General features: G+C 34.3%; 1 protein-coding gene across 1 annotated transcript in view; it reads right to left on the bottom strand.

Moving 5' to 3' along the window:
- The window catches only part of WASHC3 (WASH complex subunit 3), a 53376-nt gene that overhangs the window by 16221 nt on the left and 15382 nt on the right, over positions 1-21773 (bottom strand). Inside the window, exons 5-6 of the mRNA XM_021687566.2 lie at positions 19740-19850; positions 423-487 (exon numbers count right to left, since the gene is read on the bottom strand). Of these exons, the coding sequence (XP_021543241.1) occupies positions 423-487; positions 19740-19850 (176 nt within the window). The remainder of the gene's footprint in view (positions 1-422; positions 488-19739; positions 19851-21773) is intronic.

Below are 21773 nucleotides of genomic sequence, written 5' to 3'. Positions count from 1 at the left end.
GGAAGGAAGGAAGGAAGGAAGGAAGGAAGGAAGGAAGGAAGGAAGGAAGGAAGGAAGGAAGAAAGAAAGAAAGGGAGGGAATAGAATAAAAAAGAAAAGAAAAAGATGGCATGAAAGAAAAAAAAACTTCTTGTGACACTACTGCTGTGCAGCAAAACTGTCATCAAATTCCATCTCTTCTGGATGTATAGATTCATCAATGATCTATTCAAACTGCTTCTACAATGTGCAGTGTCTGGTTTTTAGTAGCGTAGGATAGATATTTCATTTTTGTAACATTAGCCGAGACACTATTTATGAAGGTGGTTTCCTCAACCATCAAACACTGTATAGTGGAAAAAAAAAACAGAGCTTAGAATATTTTTATTATAACTGATAAATTTAACATCTTGGCATAATATTATATTAGAAGAATTACTTACTCAAGAAGATCTGGGTCTAGTCCTTCCGATATCATTTTGTTTCTTATTGCCATCACTGGAACACCCTAAGCAAAGGACATAACATAATCAATTATTAAAAATGCCTCCTTCATAAAAACAGATAAATAGAACAATGAAGGAGAACTGAGAGCCGAGATATAAACCCAAATATAGATGGCCAACTAATATTTGACAAGGGAGCCAAGAATGCAGAAAAGAAAGTCTCTTCAATTAATGGTGCTGGGAAATTGGATAGTCACATGTAAAAGAATGAAACCTGATCCCTATCTTACACCACTTACAAAAATTAACTCAAAATGGATTAAAGACTTTAATGTAAAACCTGAAACCATGAAACTCCTAGAAGAAAACATAGGAAAAAAGCTCCTTGATATGGGAGTTGATAATGATTTTATGGAAGTCACACCTAAAGCATGAGTAACAAAATACAAAATAAGTGAGATTATATCAAACTAAAAAGCTTCTGTACAGCAAAAGAAACCATCAACAAAGTGAAAATAATACAGAATGGGAAAAATATTTACAAACCATATATCTGGTAAGAGGTTAGTATCCAAAATATATAAAGAACTCATACAACTCAATAGCAAAAAACTTAAATAATGCAATTTAAAAATGGGCAAAGGACCTGAATAGGCATTTTCCCAAAGATATATGAATGACCAACACATACACAAAAAGATGCTCAACATCCCTAGTTAATAGAGAAATGCAAATTACAAACAGTAAGATATCATCTCATGCCCGTTAGAATGGCCATCACTAAAAAGATAAGGGGTAACAGATGCTGGCATGGAGGTGAGCAAGGGAACCCTTGTGCACTGTTGGTGGGACTGTAAATTGGTAAAGCCACTATGGAAAACAGTATGAAGATTCCTCAAAAAATTAAAATAGAACTCCCATATGACCTAGCAATTCCAGTGCTGGGAATATATCCAAAGGAAATGAATATACTAACTCAAAAAGATCTCTGCAGGTCCATTTTTGTAGCAGCATTGTTTATGATAGTCAAAACATGGAAACAACCTAAGTGTCCATCAATGGATGAATGGAAAAAGAAGTTGTGGTATATATACACACAATGGAATATTATTCAGCCATAAAACTGAGAAAATCCTACCATTTATGACAACATAGACAGACCTTGAAGGCATTATGCTAAACACATAAAGACAAATATATTATGATCTCATTCTATGTGGAATCTAAAAACAAAACAAAACTACCAAACTTATAGAAAAAAGAGACCAGATTTGTGGTTACCAGGGGCAGGGGGGGGGGGTTGGGAGGAAGGAGGGGGAACTGGAGGAAGATGGTCAAAAGGAGAAACTTCCAGTTATAAAGAAGTAGTAGGGATATAATGTACAACATAATGACTACAGCTAACACTGCTGTGTGATATATAGGAAACTTGTTCAGAGAGTAAATCCTAAGAATTCTCATCACGAGGAGAAAATTTTTTCTTTTCTTCTCACTGTACCTATGTGAGATGATGAATGTTAACTAAACCTATTGTGGTAATCATTTCACAATATATGTAAATCAAACCATCATGCTGTATGCCTTAAACTTATACAGTGATGTATTTCAATTATTTCTCAATAAAATAAAAAAAAAATTAAATGAATAGAAGCTAAAATAAAAAGCCTCCTTTATAGGTCTCATACCCCCTAAAACAAGACCTTTTATTTTTTATTTTATTTATTTTATTTTTTTAAAGATTTTATTTATTTATTTGAGAGAGAGAGAATGAGAGACAGAGAGCATGAGAGGGAGGAGGGTCAGAGGGAGAAGCAGACTCCCTGCCGAGCAGGGAGCGCGATGCGGGGCTCAATCCCGGGACTCCAGGATCATGACCTGAGCCGAAGGCAGTCGCTTAACCAACTGAGCCACCCAGGCACCCCTAAAACAAGACCTTTTAGATGGCTCATATTTAAAATAGCTTATTTTGCTTTTATATTAGTATGTATGTAGCACTTGAATAATCTAATAAGGTACACATTTTAACTGACTTAGTGGAATCAGTGCTATCCAATATCATATATGCCCAAATTAAATCATTTGAGCTTATCCATTACTAATTCTGCTGTAAACAAGTCAGATATCACATTCTCACTTCTTATACCTCCAAAAAAAAAAAAAAGTTGACAACTCAAACGATTAAAACCTTCGCTGGGATGTACAATAAATACTTAACAAGATGAGTAAGTGTCTTTTCAAATAAAGATTTCAGAGCTTTCTGAAGTATAGCTATGTTAATGTTCTTTTCATAAGCAAATAGTCCAATTCCATTTGGACACAAAGATCAAATAAAATTCAAGAATTCTCCTGGGACTGTATTATACATCTTGTATAATAAGAAAAGGATATGTCAGAAATACATATTTACTTGAAAAGGTGACTGATTTACTGAAAGCTCATTTATAAAGCTCTAAGGGAAGAAGATGCAATCCAGTCTGCCAATTCCTACTCTTCACATCATTCCAAAAGATGAGGAAACACAAATATGTGTTCAATTTGAGGACCTTCATTATATCACTTTCAAAAGTGGAATCACTGTGCTTTAAAAGGCTGTACACACAGTTGGGACCCTCTCTGTCATATCTCTTCATCCCATGTGGCAGAAGGGGTAAGCCGAGCCAGAGCCCACGGGAAAAAGCTCCATCACTGCTCCACCGGTGCTGCATACTCTTCCCTTCAGGCGTTCCATGTCACTAGCCAGTTGTGTGATATTCAATTTTGAACCCAAGGTATAGAAGAGGCCCCTTAGGAGCACTAATGTTCCAGGTCCAATTTCTCAGAACTCTACCCTGAAGTTTCTGGGCACCAGCCCAACTAAGGTTCTCCTGCTTTCTTTTGCAGTTGTCCCATGTGTTTTCTGGTCTCAAGGATCTTAGGAGCAAATTTACTGGGTTATCACAATCGCACACCTTCAATATTTAACATCACCATGGCAGCACAGTGCTTTATGCTGAGAAAAGACATAAACAGCCCCTGCCCTCAGGGAGTAGTCTAATAGATGCGTTAGATAAACACAGTGCAATCATGCAATTGATAACAGAGGCCTGCATAATGGTAATGTTAGACCCAAGGAAAGGCAGACTGAGTTGAAGATCCGCAAACGACTTGCTGATGTGAGTCTTAAAGATGGGACAGAAGTTTTAGTTAAAAAGAAAAACACAAAGACTTATACACAAATCTTTAAATAATCTATTTTACACAAGTTGTCTCAAACATATTTTTAAGAACAAAGAGATACTTGTCTAGATAATCTCCTTCATCAAAATGTTTATTTTATTTTATATTTCACCCAATAAAATCATTTAAATCTCGGCAAGCATACGTAAAAACGTGAGAATCAAATAAATTCAATATGAAGAATCTTCAAAGTTAATGACCATATATCTCTCACAAAAATGTTACAGATCTTGCCAAGTTAAATTCAGATCGTTATTAACTATGATCTTCATTTTTAAAATCAGAAAATGTATTAAAATTTAATTCTTACTTTTTAAAAAAAATGTCCAGAAAAGACAGTTACCAAAGGAGTCATAAGATGCCTTCTATAACCATAATCTCTTATTTTGGTTTCGGAGGAGAAAAGTCCAAGTTCTCTACAGCTTGCTAGGTTAAAGGAGGTTGGGAAAATAAGGCTGTCTTTCAAATTTATAGTTTACCAGGAAGACTCTCTCCTGGGAGGCAGCAAAAGCAAGACTGTCATTTACAGGCCCTTTTATACATTCATCTTCATAACTGTTATGTCATAAATTTATAAAATGCAATCTATTAAGACTCAGAAAGTGGGGTCCGTGGGTGGCTCACTCAATTAAGTGCACCTGACTCTTGATTTCGGCTCAGGTCATGATCTCAGGGTTGTGAGATCAAGCCCCACGTTAGGCTCTGCGCTGGGCGTGCAGCCCGCTTAAGATTCTCTCTCTCCTCCCTCTGCTCCCCCCTTCCCCCCCCATGGGGTCTCTCTCTCTCTCAAAAAAAAAAAAAAAAGACTCAGAAAGTTATGGACACTTAAATGCATCCTAAATGTTAGATGAAAATAAATAATACCATTGTATAATTCTCTTCAAAGCCATACTCCTGAAAGTAATAGTTTCATGGTGCAAACTTCAAGAAATTCTAAAAAGTGAAACATGGTAGGTTTGGAAGACAAAAAAAGTGGAAGATAAAATCTTTTGTTAGCTTACGAAGTTTAAGGATAAATGAAAGGAAAAAAAAAAAAAGGCTGTTACTTGCTTAGGGGCATCCAATATGAACAGACACTTATATTTGGAACCAAAAAGCATGAACTTAAAACTGTACCACTTTTAAAATATATTTTCTGGAACTAAGACTTGAGAGAAAGATTTTTCTCTTAAGTACAAAATGCACTTAATGATTACTTCATAATAAAATGCATTTAATTTTAATGGTGGAAGAGAAAGTTGACACTTGAAAGATAAGGTTGGGAATTTTACTTGATAATTAAAACTTAACTATTACTTAACTATTTAGTATAACAAGCAAAGTTAGGACTGTAAAAGAGATGTGAAAAAGAGCAGAGTTTTATGTTTTTTTTCTTTAAAAAGGCCTCTCAGTTTCTATTAACTATGGTTTGATGGTATAAGGTCTTTCTACAAACTCAACTATGTGATTTATTTATTATACTTTAGCATAATCCACAGGATATCATTGGAAAGGTTATACAAATAAGTTACAAAGCCGAGAAAACAGAAGGGAGAAATGAAGTTGAAAAAAACATTTCCTAAAATATAGCAAAGAAAGTGTCTATGAGGTGGTAGTGAGGGGAGGTAGTGGGTAGGGAGTAATGGGGAAAAGGGAAGTTGGTAGAATTAGATAAGCTCCCTATTTTAACAGGAGTTTCATGGCCTTGGTTACAGTATAATACTCGAAACCTAAATACGTAAGCTCCGTATTTACCCTTAGTTTCTTGAAGCTGTTTACAGCACAAGAATACAGATATTACCAAAATTTGGTGACTAGTCATTTCTGTATATGGATATAGACAAAAGAAAATACAAATAACTTATCTTACCCTAGTAGAGACTTTAATATTATCATCACCTTAATACAAATCTCATAAAGCTTGATACAAAAATAATTTGGACTGTGTTCCAAAGGATGCATTCCAAAGGGATTTGCTGCTATGTTTCCAGTGATGTTGCTTAGAAAATTTGTTTTGATATATTCTTCCTTAGGGGTTAAGGAACAGAGTCAGGTTTGTTAAACATCAAAAAGAAGTGTCCAATTTCTGATCTCCAAGAGACAAAGCTACTGGTGGTCTAAGTTGGACATGAGAGACCTCAAAACTGAAGTCTACTGAACTGTGGGATTATTTTTGGCAAGTGATAATGGCAGTTTGTCCAACATAAGTAATGAAGAAGAGAGAAGGCAACCATAAGTTTGATGTTCCAAAAAATCACGTCTGTATTTGCGTCACTGGAGAAAGTGTGTAAAGAAGCCACACTAATGAAATTATGATGGCAACACTAACAGTTACTACTAGTTTCTTATATCACAAAAACTGAAGGATGCCAATATTTACATTTATTATGTTAATGAAAGACAAGCTACTGAATTCTTTTATAAACCATGTTGAAGTTTTCCCCAAGTTTTAGATTAGAAGGGGAGGAAACCCTTACTCAATCTAATGGAGATAAATGACTTTTCTTTTTTAAAGTAACAAAAATGCTCCTTAAACTTTAGTTTCTCCTTTCAGTTTATGAGCTTGAATCACAACAATTCAGTTATGAAAGATGCAAAATATTAAGTTTTTTTTCCTTATATAGGTCAACAATTAAAAAAAAAAAACATCTGTTGAGTTGACAGGTGAATAGTACTTTTCTTACTTGCAGGGAGAGGGAATGAGTACGAGTTGAATAGATGCCATGGGTTGGAAAAAAGGCAACCAGTCCTCTAATCAGGTTGTTTACTTAAGTTTTAACTTAGTGAAACGGACTCAACCATTTCTTTGCTTTCTGATTTTCAACAGCGCTATCTTAAAAATATCTTTACTTCCTTTTATGAAATATATTAAGTAGAGTGCTAGAATTAGAATAAAATCTTCAGGTGAAATATTCTATATAATAGATACTAAATGTTTACAGAACAAATCCTACCACAAAAGCAAGTACATGCTCAACAATCTCCTTCTGGAAGTTTTCTGTGAAGGGATACAAAATTAATTTAAATAAATCTCTTAATCACTGTAAAATGAATATGGCTATCTAAAAAAAGGGAAGTTTTATTCCTAATGACTTGTATAGATTTAGAAAATGCTAGACTCTGATTTTAACTCCAATACTGTTGCCACGAAGGGTCACTGATTTGAACCTAAATATGCGGGGAAAAAAAGAGGTTCACATATCTTGATTAGTGCTATGTGGTTTATATGGAGCAAACAGTAAATTCTTCCTTTTTCAATGATTATCTCAAGAGTTAAGTTTTACAGTGAGAACGTATTTCTCACTGAGTGCCCATAAGATACCTTTAAAGATGAAGGAACAAATCACTGTAAAATGGACAAAATGACGCTGGTCATGACTAGGACCCCAGGAAACTGGTAAAGTACATTCATAAAAATAAATACATTAGCCAATACCCCATGTGCCTTTTAGGAATGGGAACTAAAGTTAACTTAAATGTCTACCAAGAAAAACCTTTAAAGAAATTATTTCAAAAGGTAAAGGATCTATTGTTATGAGTCAGTTCAAAATAGAGCCACATCAATTTCCCCATGTGATTGAATTTTCCCCTGGATATTCTTGTAACATGATAAATATTAGGTGTAGTGATCATGGTGCACTGAGTGTTTTCTTTGCATTTTGCAGCTACTCAAGTATTCATTGATTTAAGAGTAATTTGGTGCTGTGGAAGACTCATTTTCTTCCCTTCACTATAATGTAAAAATAATTATCTAAAATTTAAAGACTTGCTTTGATAGGCTAATTAACCCTAGACTGCCATTATGAATACTTCAGCTAAATTACAGCTTTGCTATACATTTCATTCAAATGATATTTGTTTTTTGAAATATGTATTCATTAAAATTTCCTAAATTTAACTATGTTTCTACTTTCCAGGAATAAAACCTTAAAAAAATTTCTATTACAAATTATTTTGGAATTCACTACCAAAATTAAAAGTGTAATAAGTTCAGATGGCCTTCTGTTCAGTTTTTGAAAATGTATTATTTTATGTACCTATTCAAGGAGAATTAAAGAAATATCTTCAAAAAGGTAATAAAAGCAATAAGGAATAGAATTCTTAGTAATTAATTATAAAGATGATTCTACTGATTGAAACCACAAAGTCACTTTGAACTAATTTTCTAATAGTGGTAATGTGTTTGAACTGGTGTGTCATGAGCCTCATTCAATGCCCTTAGTGATCCATAGGTACCCATTGAAAGAGAGAGGATCAGTATTAGCCATTCCACGTGGCTATAGAACCACAATGAAGGGCCCTGAATCTGATACCAGTGTGTCATCAGAACATGATCTAACCAACTAACTGAATAAAAGTCATTTGTAAACTTGGGCTAGGAAAACAACAAGAAAAGTTGGGATGGTCTTATATTATGAAAAACTATGGTAAGATGTACTTACATCTGAACATATTTTTTAAAATTGCAGTATTAAGATGCAGATATCTTCAAGTAGAGAAATAATTTTCACTAATTTTTCTCAATAAAATTTAATATTTTGAAATCTATTTCCTTTTAAAACATACAGTCAACATACTAGCAATTTTTCTAAACTGTAAAACAATCCTTAGCAAAATATTACCTTACAAATGAAGTATTATGTCTTACATCTCTATGATTCATTTACGACAAATTATCTTCCACACCAGGACTATCTACCCCATTATGAATGTTTATGCTCTCAGATCCTTGTCAAATATGTTGCTAAAATGTCTTCCTTAAGTTGATGGTCTCTAAAACCACTAAGACACTTCTCTGCCACCTGAGATGAGCCCACTTCCTTATTATAGCTCATTGGCTTCTCTGGTCTTTTACTTTTCCTCCCATTGGTAAACCCATAATCTTAGACAAATTTATAATTAAAGTGAGAATCACAATATTTCTGAAAAGAGTAAATCTGAGTAAATAACTACTTAATTTACATCACTATTATTTTCTCCTCACAACTTTGGAAAACTTTTTTGTGAGGTCCCTTATTTCTGGCAGAGTGGTTAGTAGCAAAGAAGATAAAAGGGCACTGAGAAATCAAAGTTGGGTGACTAAAACATTATAGTTGGATCAGAGTAAAAGAACTATACCACACAGTTCAGCAAGTATAAAAACTGTCATTGTTAGTATGTATCTTCAAAAGCTTCCTTAAGAACCCTAACAGTGGGACGCCTGGGTGGCTCAGTCGGTTAAGTGCCTGCCTCTGGCTCAGGTCATGATCCCAGGGTCCTGGAATCAAGTCCCGCATCGGGCTCCTTGCTCAGTGGGGAGCCTGCTTCTTCCTCTGCCCCTCCCCCTGCTCGTGTGTGTGTGCGCGTGCGCATGCACTCTCTCTCTCTCTCTGACAAATAAATAAAATTAAAAAAAAAAAAAAGAACCTTAATAGTAGAGTACTGTTCTTTTTGTCACAACTTCTAAAGAGTTACAGAGTTGTTTAAATGAGTTGGAATGAAAGATATGAAGTCTAAAGTTAAAAATATTTTTCTGCTAAATGCCCCTGGTCTTTGTTGGTTCCCATTTTATATATCATTTAAAGGAGATTCCTATGAAATTTAAAACTACCTTAAGCTTATCCTCCAAATGTGCCCTCCTCTGTGTTTGCTTAACTCCTTTTTCTTTCGTTTATGGGGAGAGGCATACAGAGGTATGGTATTACAGTGAATTTAAGGCAGATGAAGTAAATTTTATTGGTACTCCACAAAATAAATTGAAATAAAGAATTAAATGTTTTGGCTTGAAAGGATTCTTCAGATAGGCAATCCTAGGTAAATTATTTTAGTTATGATACCAGTGACACAAAAATATGACATGGCGAATAAATTCCTAAAGAAATATATATATATATATATATATATATTTTTAAAGATTTTATTTATTTATTCGACAGAGAGAGTGAGAGAGTACAAGCAGGGGGAGCAGTAGAGGGAGAGGGAGAAGCAGGCTTCCAGCTGAGCAGGGATCCTGACGCGGGGCTTGATCCCAGGATCCTGAGATCATGACCTGAGACAAAGGCAGATGCTTAACCATCTGAGCCACCCAGGCGCCCCAAGAAATATATTCTTTTCATACATACTTTTATACCCAGGAAAAACTGATTTAACAAATTTAACATCCTAAATTTATTACCTTATCAATTATTTTTAAAGGATTATTTTGTATTCTCAATTATGTTATGTTCCATTTAATCCTCCTTTTAAATTTTTAATTTAATTTTTAATTATCTGATATATTATTAAGAAACAAAAAATTCAAGTCTATAGCAGCCAGATATCCTCCTATAACTCTAAGGGAGACGGACTTCTGTGTACATCAGCTTGTTGGTATGTGACTATTCTTTAAATATGACTGAGGATTCTAAATGCTCCCACAGTTCACAGTTCAAAATGTATTTTTCCAGAGACTGTAAGTACCATAAATAGAAACAGTTACGGTTAAACAACTAGTTTCTGGAAACAAATTATCCAAATCAACATCTTCTTAGCAAATGATTGCCACAAAAGGAGACTAGACTCTGGACTCTGGGAAACAAACAGGGTTACAGAAGGGAGGGGCGGGTAGGGGAATGGGGTAACCAGGTGATGGGTATTAAGGAGGGCACGTGTAAGAATGAGCACTGGGCCTTATATGCAACTAATGAATCATTGCACACTACAACAAAAACTTATGATGTACTATATGCTAACTGAACATAATAGAAAAATTAATTAATTAAATAAATAAATAAAAACTACAATGAAAAATATGTAGTATCAGTAGTAAAATATTCTAAGCTATATATTTATGGCAAAGTGGCATTAGCAAAGAATATACGGGGAACAGATAAGGTAGGTGCACAGATTATTACCAAATGGATATTGACAACCATCTAACTTAGTAGTACCTGCCCACTACATGTTTTTCCTTCGGTATTCTAAGGAAAACGAGAAATCAGGAAAACAAATATATCAGGGAAAGCAAGAAATTTAAAACCTGAACTTAGCAATATTATTGTTTACTGTCCTCTAACATATATAAGAAAAGTAAAATAGCAAAGAATAAACAAAAGGGCAAATACACCCCATTTAAATTAATACTCCTCAACATTAAATGTGTACATAGTATGGCTGGCTCTGAGCTCCCCAACTTTCCAGGCAACTTGGGGAGGGTTCAAAAGGCAGCCAAAATAATTGAAAAATCCTAAGTGATTTTGAAATCACTGAAAAAAATTGGGTATTTTAATGAAAATCTATAATCTTGTTGGGAAAGTGAGTGAAACACTTTCCAGTAAAACTGGCATGATAATTCTTCACACATGGTCTCCTTAGAGGCTAAGTTCACTGACTTTAGCAGAGAATAAGTAATTTTTTTTCCTTGGGCCAAAAACACAACAAAGTTACCTATTTCTAGGTTTTCCAGATACTCAGGCTATGGAAAAGCACAGGTAACACCTCAAGGGCTCCCAACTGGTGTCTAATTGTCACAGTTTTCTGCCTTTGGGGAAATCTCTACCCAATCTTTTTTGCATCTGATCTAAAAATGAATGTAGAGGAAGGAGGATAACTGTGATCTCTTGAGTTCCATTTACCTCAATTCAAAATTACTATTCTGCTAAGCTTTACTTTTCTCTTTTAGTTGTAGTGAAATGGACATGGCTGACTATTTAGTTGATGGGAAACACAGAATATTTTCCCTTTCCAATTGGCAAAGTTGGCTAAATTATGCAATTAATTAAATTGTTCACTTGTATCTTTTCTTTATCCATCTTTATCCACATTCATATGTGTAGGAAATCAATCATTATACATACAGCTTTTATCTTCAATGGACAGTGTGATGCTAAAACACCACAGAAAGTTGTCCATGGCACTACAACCATTATGCACTCAAAAAATACTGACCTTGATACTGAGCAGTAAACTTTAGATATTACAAAGGAAACTAACCACATGTTAATATTATAATACTTACAGAGTCAAAAATCAATGAAAAAAGAAATATCATATAGTTGTTAAACTAAATCTGTACTAGTGTTTTCCACAACTCCAACTACATATGAACCAGCAGCTCCTCCTTTTGACTACACTGTTGATCAGTGATGAGGAACCTACTGTGGAACTCTCTAGACATAGGAAGTCACACTGGGGTCATATCCCAAACAAGGTTTTAAAGCCTTTAACTACTCTTACAAAAACTATACCTTATCTAAAGAGTACTCTACTTGTACTTGATTATTTTTCCCAGGTCTAAGGTGCATAACTTCATGATGAACTAATTCTTCATCCTTAGGTAATAGAAGTCACATTTCCCCAAGCCAACATCCACCGCTGGCAACAGATGCATCAGAACCACCAAAACCAAGGAAATTATTCAATTCACGTTTTAAGCCAGCCAAAGAAAATAGAGCTTTAAAAAAGTCCAAGTGTCCGAAGAGACTGTTTTGGCAAATATGGTTTCAAAAAATACAAGTCATTAGCTTAATGTGGAAGTCGGACTTTCCCAATGCACAATTTATTACTGGCAAAGGATTCACCAAGCTCTGCCAGTAAAAAGGGGAGAACTGTTGGAAAAGTGGTCTGTGTACACAATTCCAGTTAAGTTATAAAAGCAATATGTAATTTAGTAAAAGCTTGTGCTGCACTATTATGACAACAAACATTAAATCAGAATCAATTCTCTGCCACATTTGGAACACAACATTATTACTCACTGAAAAATCCTGTGTAAAACTTGCTTAAGAAGGAAAAAGAAATCAGAAAATGCCAGCAGGTGTTCCAGGAATGTTCATTAATAATGAGATCCAAATTTGGGGATCAATTAATAGATCAAAAACCTAGAGGGAACTTCAGATCTCATTTTATGTATGAGGGAACTGAAGCCTTGAGAGGTGACATGATGACCATGGTCACACAGGACTGTATGACAAGGCTAAGAACCTATACCATGTTGCATCCCAGAAGTAGAATAAAGATCTAGGTGTACTCCTAGGCATTCAAATTGTGTCACAGAGAAACAACTATTTTTTGGAAATGTAATCATTCTTATATCTCACAGAGGGTAGTAATGTAGGAGTGACACAAAAAGGTAATGGAGACCAAAAAGCAAGGTACTGTTTATTTCTCTGTGAACTGGTACTTGTGACATTTGAAAGATTCTGTTGGCTTCTGTTCAAAGAAGTTTATAATAATTAAGCAGTTTTAATTGCCTAGTTTATTTTTTTGTTTTTTTATTTTTAAAATTTTATTGAAATTTTGTTAGTTAACATACAGTGCAATATTGGTTTCTGGAGTAGAATTCAGTCATTCATCACTTTCGTACAACACCCAGTGCTCATCACAACCAGTGCCTTCCTTAATACCCATCACCCATTTAGCCCACCCCCCACCCACCTCCCTCCACCAACCCTAAGTTTCTTCTCTATTGTTAAGAGTCACTTATGGCTTGGGCGCCTGGGTGGCTCAGTTGGTTAAGCGACTGCCTTCAGCTCAGGTCATGATCCTGGAGTCTGGGATCGAGTCCCACATTGGGCTCCCTGCTCGGCGGGGAGTCTGTTTCTCCCTCTGACCCTCCTCCCTCTCATGCTCTCTGTCTCTCATTCTCTCTCTCGCAAATAAATAAAATCTTAAAAAAAAAAAAAAAAGAGTCACTTATGGCTTGTTTCCCTCTCTCCTCTTTTTCTTTTCCCTCCTCCCATATGCTCATCTGTTTTCTTTCTTAAATTCCACATATGAGTGAGATCATATGGTATTTGTCTTTCCCTGACTGACTTATTTCACTTGGCATAATATACTCTAGCTCCATCCATGTCATTGCAAATGAATTGCCTAGTTTCTAAAACAGATTTGCAGGTATGTGGCAAGTGAAGCAGGGCAAATAAATACCAAAGCAGTACATTCCAGGAGATAGCTAGGACTCAGGAAGAGGAAGTTTGCATGGCAGCTTAGAAAGAAAGCCAAAAAAAAAAAAAAAGACTAGTTCATCCTGATATGTAGGAAGCCTGAACATTTAAAAAAAAATCTGTAGGGGCACCTGGGTGGCTCAGTCAGTCAAGTGTCTGCCTTCACTCAAGTCCTGATCTCATGGTCCTGGAATCCAGCCCCATGCTGAGCCCTTTGTAGGGTTCTCTGCTCATGGGGAGTCTGCTTCTCCCTCTCCCTCTGTGCGCTCTCTTGGTCTCGCTCTCTCTCAAATAAATAAATAAAATCTTAAAAAAAATCTGTATTTGTAATTTGTAGGAGTTTTAAAGTCTTTCTATCTGAAGTGAGTGATCGCTACATGGATAGTCAGCAAATTCAAGCTTTTATACTAGTGAAGAAGCTTAAAGGGTTTGTGAAATAGTTGTCTACTCCCTGTCTTAGAGAGAATGAAACGGTCTAGACAATAATTCAGGAAGGAAGCAAGATAATAGATTACAAGAGGGTTGAGGGCCTAGTAAGTATTAAGACACTGAGTGGAAGACTACTACACTTTGTAAAAGATAAGAAACAACATAAGTGGAATTACAGGTATAAGACTCTGCTTATGGAGCAGCAACTCATATTTTTAAGTGACAAAAATATAAAGGCAATTGCCTTAAGAGGTGAGAGAACTTATGGCATTGTTAATTTCTTTTTGAGGTACAGAAATGGTTATTTGGAGGATTTTAGGAGATTTTTATACAGTTGGTATATAGTGATTTTTTCAGAAAGACAGGTATTTTTGAGACCATTCTACCTTTTCTTTTGTCAATACAAATAATTCCCTACATTCCAGATTGTAGGCTTCTAAAATTCAGCTTTTATAAGATGTAGCAATGTGTACAATGGATGACAAGATCATATTAATAGCCGAAGTACAACTCACTTGATGGATTATGCAGATATTGGTCTTTCTCTACATTAGTAACTAAAACCAATTTTTTTTAGGGGGGGGAAGGGTAGCAGGAGAGCGAGAGAGAGAATCTTAAGCAGGCTCCACGCCAAGTGATGAGCCCAACGTGGGGCTTGATCTCACAGTCCTGAGATAACCTGAGCCAAAATCAAGAGTTGGATGCTTCACCAACTGAGCCACCCAGGAACCCCAAAACTAAATTTTTAGTAGTGGGCAAACAAGAGAAACCTTAGTCATCCTCTGAGGTTGAGAAAAATTGGGCATTTTAATAAAAATCTACAATTATGTTGGGAAAGTGAAACTTTCCAATATAGATAAGGCAATTTCTAATGAAGCTACCCTCTCAAATTAGCTGGGGTTAGGCTCCTTCATATAGTACGTGGTCAAATTCGATTTTCTTTCTATCTAATCCCTCTGAATCCTGTTTGTTCTCAGTCACACTCAAGGAACTAAACCACCTGAACAGAATGAATAATTGATTAGAAGACTAAACAGAAAACAGGAAGGCAATTTACTCTCCTGAAGTATAGAGATACAAAACTATCTAGATTCTTCCCACATCATTGACAGAATGTGAATGAATCAATGATACAGATTATAATGGGCCTTGAACAACTCTTTTTACTGTGAGGCCTTTCCTAAAGCAAGGTGGTATTGTCATCTGTTCTTCCAGTTAAAGCCATAGTTTTGTAAAGATATGGATATAGGAAACACAACTAGCTATGCAGATGCTGCCGAAGAACCATGTTAGGTAATGACTTATGACACTAAAATGATTATACTCCTGGAAAAGTGCTAAGTAGTCCAGAAGAACCAAAAGATTATGTTTAACAAGACCCACATAGGTATGACCAAGGAGCTTTAAACTGAAATCAAAGAATAAAAATAATCTTCAGTTAAAACTGCAAGACTATGAGTAATAATAATATGATAGGAGAAAACACAGAGTGGAAGAACTAGCAGGTAATTATTAAGAGGAGAAATATGAACAAATAGAAAACAAATCCAATTGCTTAAAAAAATGTGTTTATAAAGAGCAAAACTGCAATATCAAAATAAGTAAATCTCAGGGACTGTTAACACTTAGTGGAAAGGAATTCATGAATGGGAGCTGGCATTTGAAAGGAATGTCTTACAATGTTTTACAATGGAAAGTGGAAGATACCTATAAATCAATATACATAAATATACACATATGGAGATTCTTGAACATGGGATAAAGGAACCCCCCCCCCAATTCCCTGATCAAATGAAGCTAAAAGAAGGCAAAAGTTGTATTATCAAATGGAGTTTGGTAACCTAACCAGATGGGAGGATTTAGATCAGGCTTTCATAAAACATGTTGCAAACAAGTACAAGGATAAGATACAGCCATGATGGGGACATCAGCTATTCACATGTACTGGCAGCTTAATTTTGCTCAAATTAGAGCATCTGATAAATTCTTGTCACATGGCTGAAAATTTTATCCTCCAACAGATAAAGGATGTAATGAAGGGAATTGATTTAACTATTTCATACATAAATTTAAACAAAAGCCAAAATTGAATGATGATGCAGAAATAACAGGAACTCTGGTAGTGACCATGCCAAGGAAAGACAATCCTGGACATTGTCAAACATGCAACTACATTTGTGGTTGGATATTTTGACAGTCACTCATGATATTCTTAGGAAACAGGAAAAATAGTGGACTTATACATGACTTAATAAACATAATCCAAAGAACAATGACTGGCAGATTCATATCAACCTTGAGGGAGATCTCTAGTTGGTCTCTTCTTGATCTGGTCCCACAAAACATTTAAAATCAGTGACTTGAAGAAACAGTAATATATCTAAATGTTTCCAGGTGACACAAAGCTGGGAAGGAGAGTTAATATGCAGGATAAAATAGTATATACAACACGTATTGATTGAGCACCTTTTATGGGTAAGATGTCAAAGAGAATGCAACGATGAGTCAAGATACAATACTTCCTCTCATGGTTCCTTTTCAACAGGGGCAATAAAAATATAAATGATCAAAGAACAAGATATGACGTGTTAAGTTCCATTAAAAAACTTAAGTGATTGGACAGATCACTGAAGGGAGATATTACTTCTAGCTTTAAGTGTTGGTGGGTTCAGAAGGAAGTATTCATAGGAACATGTCAGATGAGTAGAATTTGGACATGTAGTAATCAAGAGAAGGGGAATCTAGATTCAGAAGTGGAAAAGTATGGAACTAATATTGAGAAGGGTTTGTGGTTTTGTCTGAAGAATGAAATGCAGGATAGGGAGCAGAAGGAAACAAAAGTTGGGTCAGAAGATTCTGGGATTCAGGTTGGCACAATAAACTGAAAACAATAAAATTAAATGAAACTTGGATGAAGCTTTTAGTATGGCAGTGTAAAGATGTTGCTCCCCTTTTTCTTCTGGAAAATTACCCTCAAACAATTAGGCAAAAAGAAATAAAACACAAACACTAATTTTAATGACTAAGAAGCATGTATGAACCATAACACATGGAAATTAAAAGCAGATAAAAGAGTGACTGAGGACTTAGCATAGCAAAGGAAGGCCAAATCCATGTGCCAGAAGAGGGGATACCACAAAGAAGTAGCACTTCCAGAACCTTGGAAATGTTTAGGAATTAGAAACACACGTACCAAGGGCAAAAGAGAGGCAAAGGACTGAAATAATGAAAATTGGGCTAAAAACAGGAAAGGTCTAAAGCAGAATAAATTGAGCCCCTACTCATACTCAGTAACACCAAGCAAAAGGATAGACTGAAGCTAAGTGCCAAGCAATGCCATAGAATTAGATAGTTAAAAACAAAAACAAGAGCTATTATTTCTTAAATGTTTTAAAAAAAAAGTATTTTAATGTTATATAGAGTGTAAAATATTTTTTTTTTTAAAGATTTTATTTATTTATTCATGAGAGACAGAGACAGAGAGAGAAGCAGGCTCCCAAGGAGCAGGGAGCCCGATGCGGGACTCGATCCCAGGACCCTGGGATCACGACCTGAGCCGAAGGCAGACGCTTAACCATCTGAGCCACCCAGGCGCCCAAGTGTAAAATATTTTTAAATAGCTCTTAATCAAAACAGCTATTGTTCAAAATACATATGCTCTAGCTCCAAATCCCAACTTTAGAGATTCTTATTTAGTATGGTAGGAATCAGTAACATGTTTTGATAATGTTTCTTAGTCTGAAAACCACTGAGCTGGTGTAAAAAATAAATCTGTTACCAAAACCTATCAAAAGGTAAAATGGCATAGAGGAAAATGTAGGCATTTTCATTTAGAGGTAAATACTATTTGCCAGTTATTGTTCTAGGAATTGTACAGTACACAAAAAATTCCTTACCCTCATAGAGTTTGTATTTTAGTGATAGAAAATACACAAAGTATGTAAAATAGGTAGTATTTTATATCTTATTGGCCAGTTATAGGAAGAAAAAACAGCAGGGAAGAGGTAAAAGGAATGGGGTCAGAGAGAAGGTAATATTTGAGTAAAAATATGAAAAAAAGTAGGGGAACAAACCATCAAGATACCTGGGAAAAAGTGTTTCAGGTAGAATAGCTGAGGTAAAGGGCTGAGACAGGAGATTGTCTATACGTTTATTCAAGGAACATCAAACCAGCTAGGAGAGCTGGAGCAGAGTAAATGAAGATATGAGATCAAAAGGGTAATAGGGGAGCTAAATTGTATAGGATCTCATAGGCTTGTGAAGGACTTTGGCTTCTATTCTTCATGAAATGGTAAGTCATAGGATTAGAAAAATGAATATTTAAAGAGTCATTTACACACACACACACGATATATTTATGATTCTGAAAAACAATGGAATTTGTCTAAGTAATTAACAACAAAAATAAAAATGTCAAGTGATGTCTGGGAACCTTAGCTGGCTAAATAAATCTAGACATTTCCTAATATAGTACCTTAAAGTGAGTGTATAATAAATATTTGTCAAATAAATGGACAGTAAATTTATACTGAAAAGGAAAATAAGAGTTTTTAAACTTTTTAGAAAGTCAGAAGCACTGTATTAATATAACAATTATCCTAAGATGTAGTCTTTTATCAAAGATTTCACGGCATTCTTGTAGATATCATCAAGTAGATGTTCCTATTTCCTATTTTATATATGTTAGTCAAGAAAAGACTAAAAAAAAAGTCTTCCAGAGTCATTCTAAAACTTTTCCGCTTCTGTTTGAAAGAGTAAGACAGTTTTTTTAACAGTTCATATTTTAAGCTTAACAGAGCTTTACTGGGTTCTAGCTTTAAAAATTTATTTATCATAATTCATACTCTAACCTTATTTTATTCTTATAAAAGAACATTATATATTTTCATCTCAAAGTCTGGTTTATTTTTTTCTAAAGCTTAGAATCCAGGGTTTTGGCTGTCAATAAAGAATTTTGAAAGTGACAAATTCATTTCTTCTGACAGCCAGGAAAAGTGAATGTATTTTCTTCTCCCCAATGTCATTTCTGTTGCTTCTAAATGAACTAATCTACTCTTTCTGACTGTCAGATAGTATTTGTTCTTAAATTATTGTGATAAATAATATCATGGAGAGCAAAACAAAACTGTTCTTCTTTAATATTAGTACTTCTTTTGCTTGATAGATTTTTAGAAATACATTATTTTTTTTAATTAACCAAAAAATGATGAAGAGCTAGGTCCCTCAACCACTGCAACAGGACTTTCTATCAAAATGAAAAGAAATTAACTTCTGGTATCAGACCATGTAATGATTTCTCAGAAAAAAAAAAATTAATTCTGAAGTCATATAATATTAAAAGCTCTACCTAAATGGCCAAGAGACTTAAGCTCTTTTCTATGACCAAACCACTGAGGGATGAAATTCAGAATAAATATACACAAAACTCATTATTTGTACTAGCATACAGGAATTAAGCTAAAGCCATATGATTTAAGAAATAGTCCACTTTCATTCCTCTGATACATCCAAGATTTGCTGATAACTTTATGTAAAGCAAAAAAATTTACATAAATTTATATTAAACTATGTTAATTTGAAGTGTGAGATCAATTTTAACTAGAAAGATTTGACCTCTGTTTACTTTTTATCAGGGCATTAATTAAATATAAGAAAGAAGTAAGAGGGTCGAAAACTTGGTCACTCGGTTTAGCAGTTTTCTCAGATATAAAAAATAACAATGAAACCTCTAGGGTTAAGAATTTCAAATGAGGCTGCTAGACAGAGAAGACAGACCAAATCAGCTTACCACTTGAACCATTTTGAGATATCTGGCATATCTTGGATCCTTGGCTACAGTTAAGATATTTTCTGGTGTTACTTCACTTTCCTGTGGTCCAGAGTCTTGTAAACTGTTCTGCTGTAGAGAGTATTGCGTGTAAATCTTTAGACAATTCACAGAAGGGGTCCATTATGTTACTTAAAAAGGGATGTATCTTTTTTATAATTCTAAAGCAATCAATATCAGAAAAAAATCATATTTCTAAATTTAAAAACCAATAATTTAATTATGGGATATATGTTTCCAAATATTTACAAATACTTAAATATGATTTCAGAGGAAGTTCCACTTAGTATCAACCTATACAGTTCCTTAAAAAATGCAAATATATTCATGACATTAAAAAACAGAATTCTGCTTTAGTTGTCCCCAGAGTGCCAAAAAACACATGAATTATAGATGGACATATTAATAAAAATTTTAATAAAGCTAATAAAACTATTTCATTTGCCAATTGTTAACTCTAGCAGACAGTAAATTGATTTTCTAGGTATCTACCATCTATACAACTCAATTCCTCATTTATTAAATAATTTTACTCTAAGTGTATATGGCTATTCTATCATCTTAGAAAACACTACATGGAGAATCTGTGGAAGAGAAGCCCATTTTTCGGACAAAACTATCTAGTTTTGTGTATTTCAGCTACTGATGGAACTATTAATGTTAATCTACTTACACTAAAGAATACTGGGGAATGGTCTTTTTAGATAAAAATGCTTTTATCATATAGGCAGTTCTCATTTTGCATGGTACTCTGTTAAATGAAAATTGTCCATATTGGAATCCTGTCCTCACTAAAGTGCAATGTTAGAACTGTCTGTATACAGTTCTTGCTTTTTCTATCAAACTGAACATTTAGAGTAAGTTTACTTTTGTGAATTCTCACTCCTTATCTATAAATTAGCATTACAAGGAAGTTCCTTAACAGAATGAAATCAATTGTATGTCTACATGTCTATGCTGAAATGTAGATAAATCAAGAAATACCTTTAAATATTCATAGGTTTTAGAATATGAATTATGTATTAAGGTTTTTCCTCAGATAATCCAAATATAAATTAAACCTGTTGAAAACTCTAAACCAAATAAAACATCCAAAAATTCCTTAGGTTTCTCCTGTTATGTAACACTAAGTATACAAAAGTGAGTAGCCATATTAATATATATATATATATATAAAATTCATCTTTAAAATACATAAATAAAGTCCAAAACATTTAATTAAATAAAAAAATTCAAACAAGACCCAAGTATGTTTTTAAAAAAAATTATGGACAATAAACTCATACAATAGCACAATGGAACAAATGAGAATTAATTATACATAGGACTAACGAATTTCAAAACTCAGCCTTAACTTTGCCTAATAACCAAGATCTCAACAAGGTTTAATTATGTCAGCACTTACACCTTTGCTATTTGAATGACCCCTTAAATCCTCTATCATATCTCTCAACTGTCCTTCATTTTATTCTCAATCTCCACAATTGGATGTTCTATTGTGAGTAATGATAAGATCTGAACCATGAAATTAAAGTTGCAGAAAAATCAGTACGCAAACCTCGAGTCTTTGACTCATACAGATTAGAGATTGAAATGAATGAGTGATTAAAAAAGTACATGATTATCTTTTATCAGATAAGTGAGTTGACTGTAATGCTGGTGGAAATTCTGTGTTAAGCAGCACTTAAGTCCGTTTCAAAATATTTTACATAAAAAATAACAATAACAATGGAGAAGAAAGAAGAAGTTGATTTGAATATTAAGAACATGCTGAACAGGTATCTTATTAAGTTACTCAACATGTAACTTGACCACAATTTTTTAAACCCAGGAAGCCAACAGATCTTTATAAATTCTCCAAGTGAATTAATATATAGTTTTTAAATAAAATTGCCAAAATATACCAGATTATGCTGAATTTTAGAAAATTTAGCTGTGATTACTTGTAATAAATTTTTTGAGACCTTAAATAGGTAGGACCAACACAACTGCATA

The sequence above is a fragment of the Neomonachus schauinslandi genome, chromosome 5 (assembly GCF_002201575.2).
Source record: "Neomonachus schauinslandi chromosome 5, ASM220157v2, whole genome shotgun sequence".
In the NCBI taxonomy this organism is placed as follows: domain Eukaryota; kingdom Metazoa; phylum Chordata; class Mammalia; order Carnivora; family Phocidae; genus Neomonachus; species Neomonachus schauinslandi.
The sequence above is the reverse complement of the archived record's forward strand: the minus strand, read 5'-3'. Positions and strand labels throughout refer to the sequence as shown.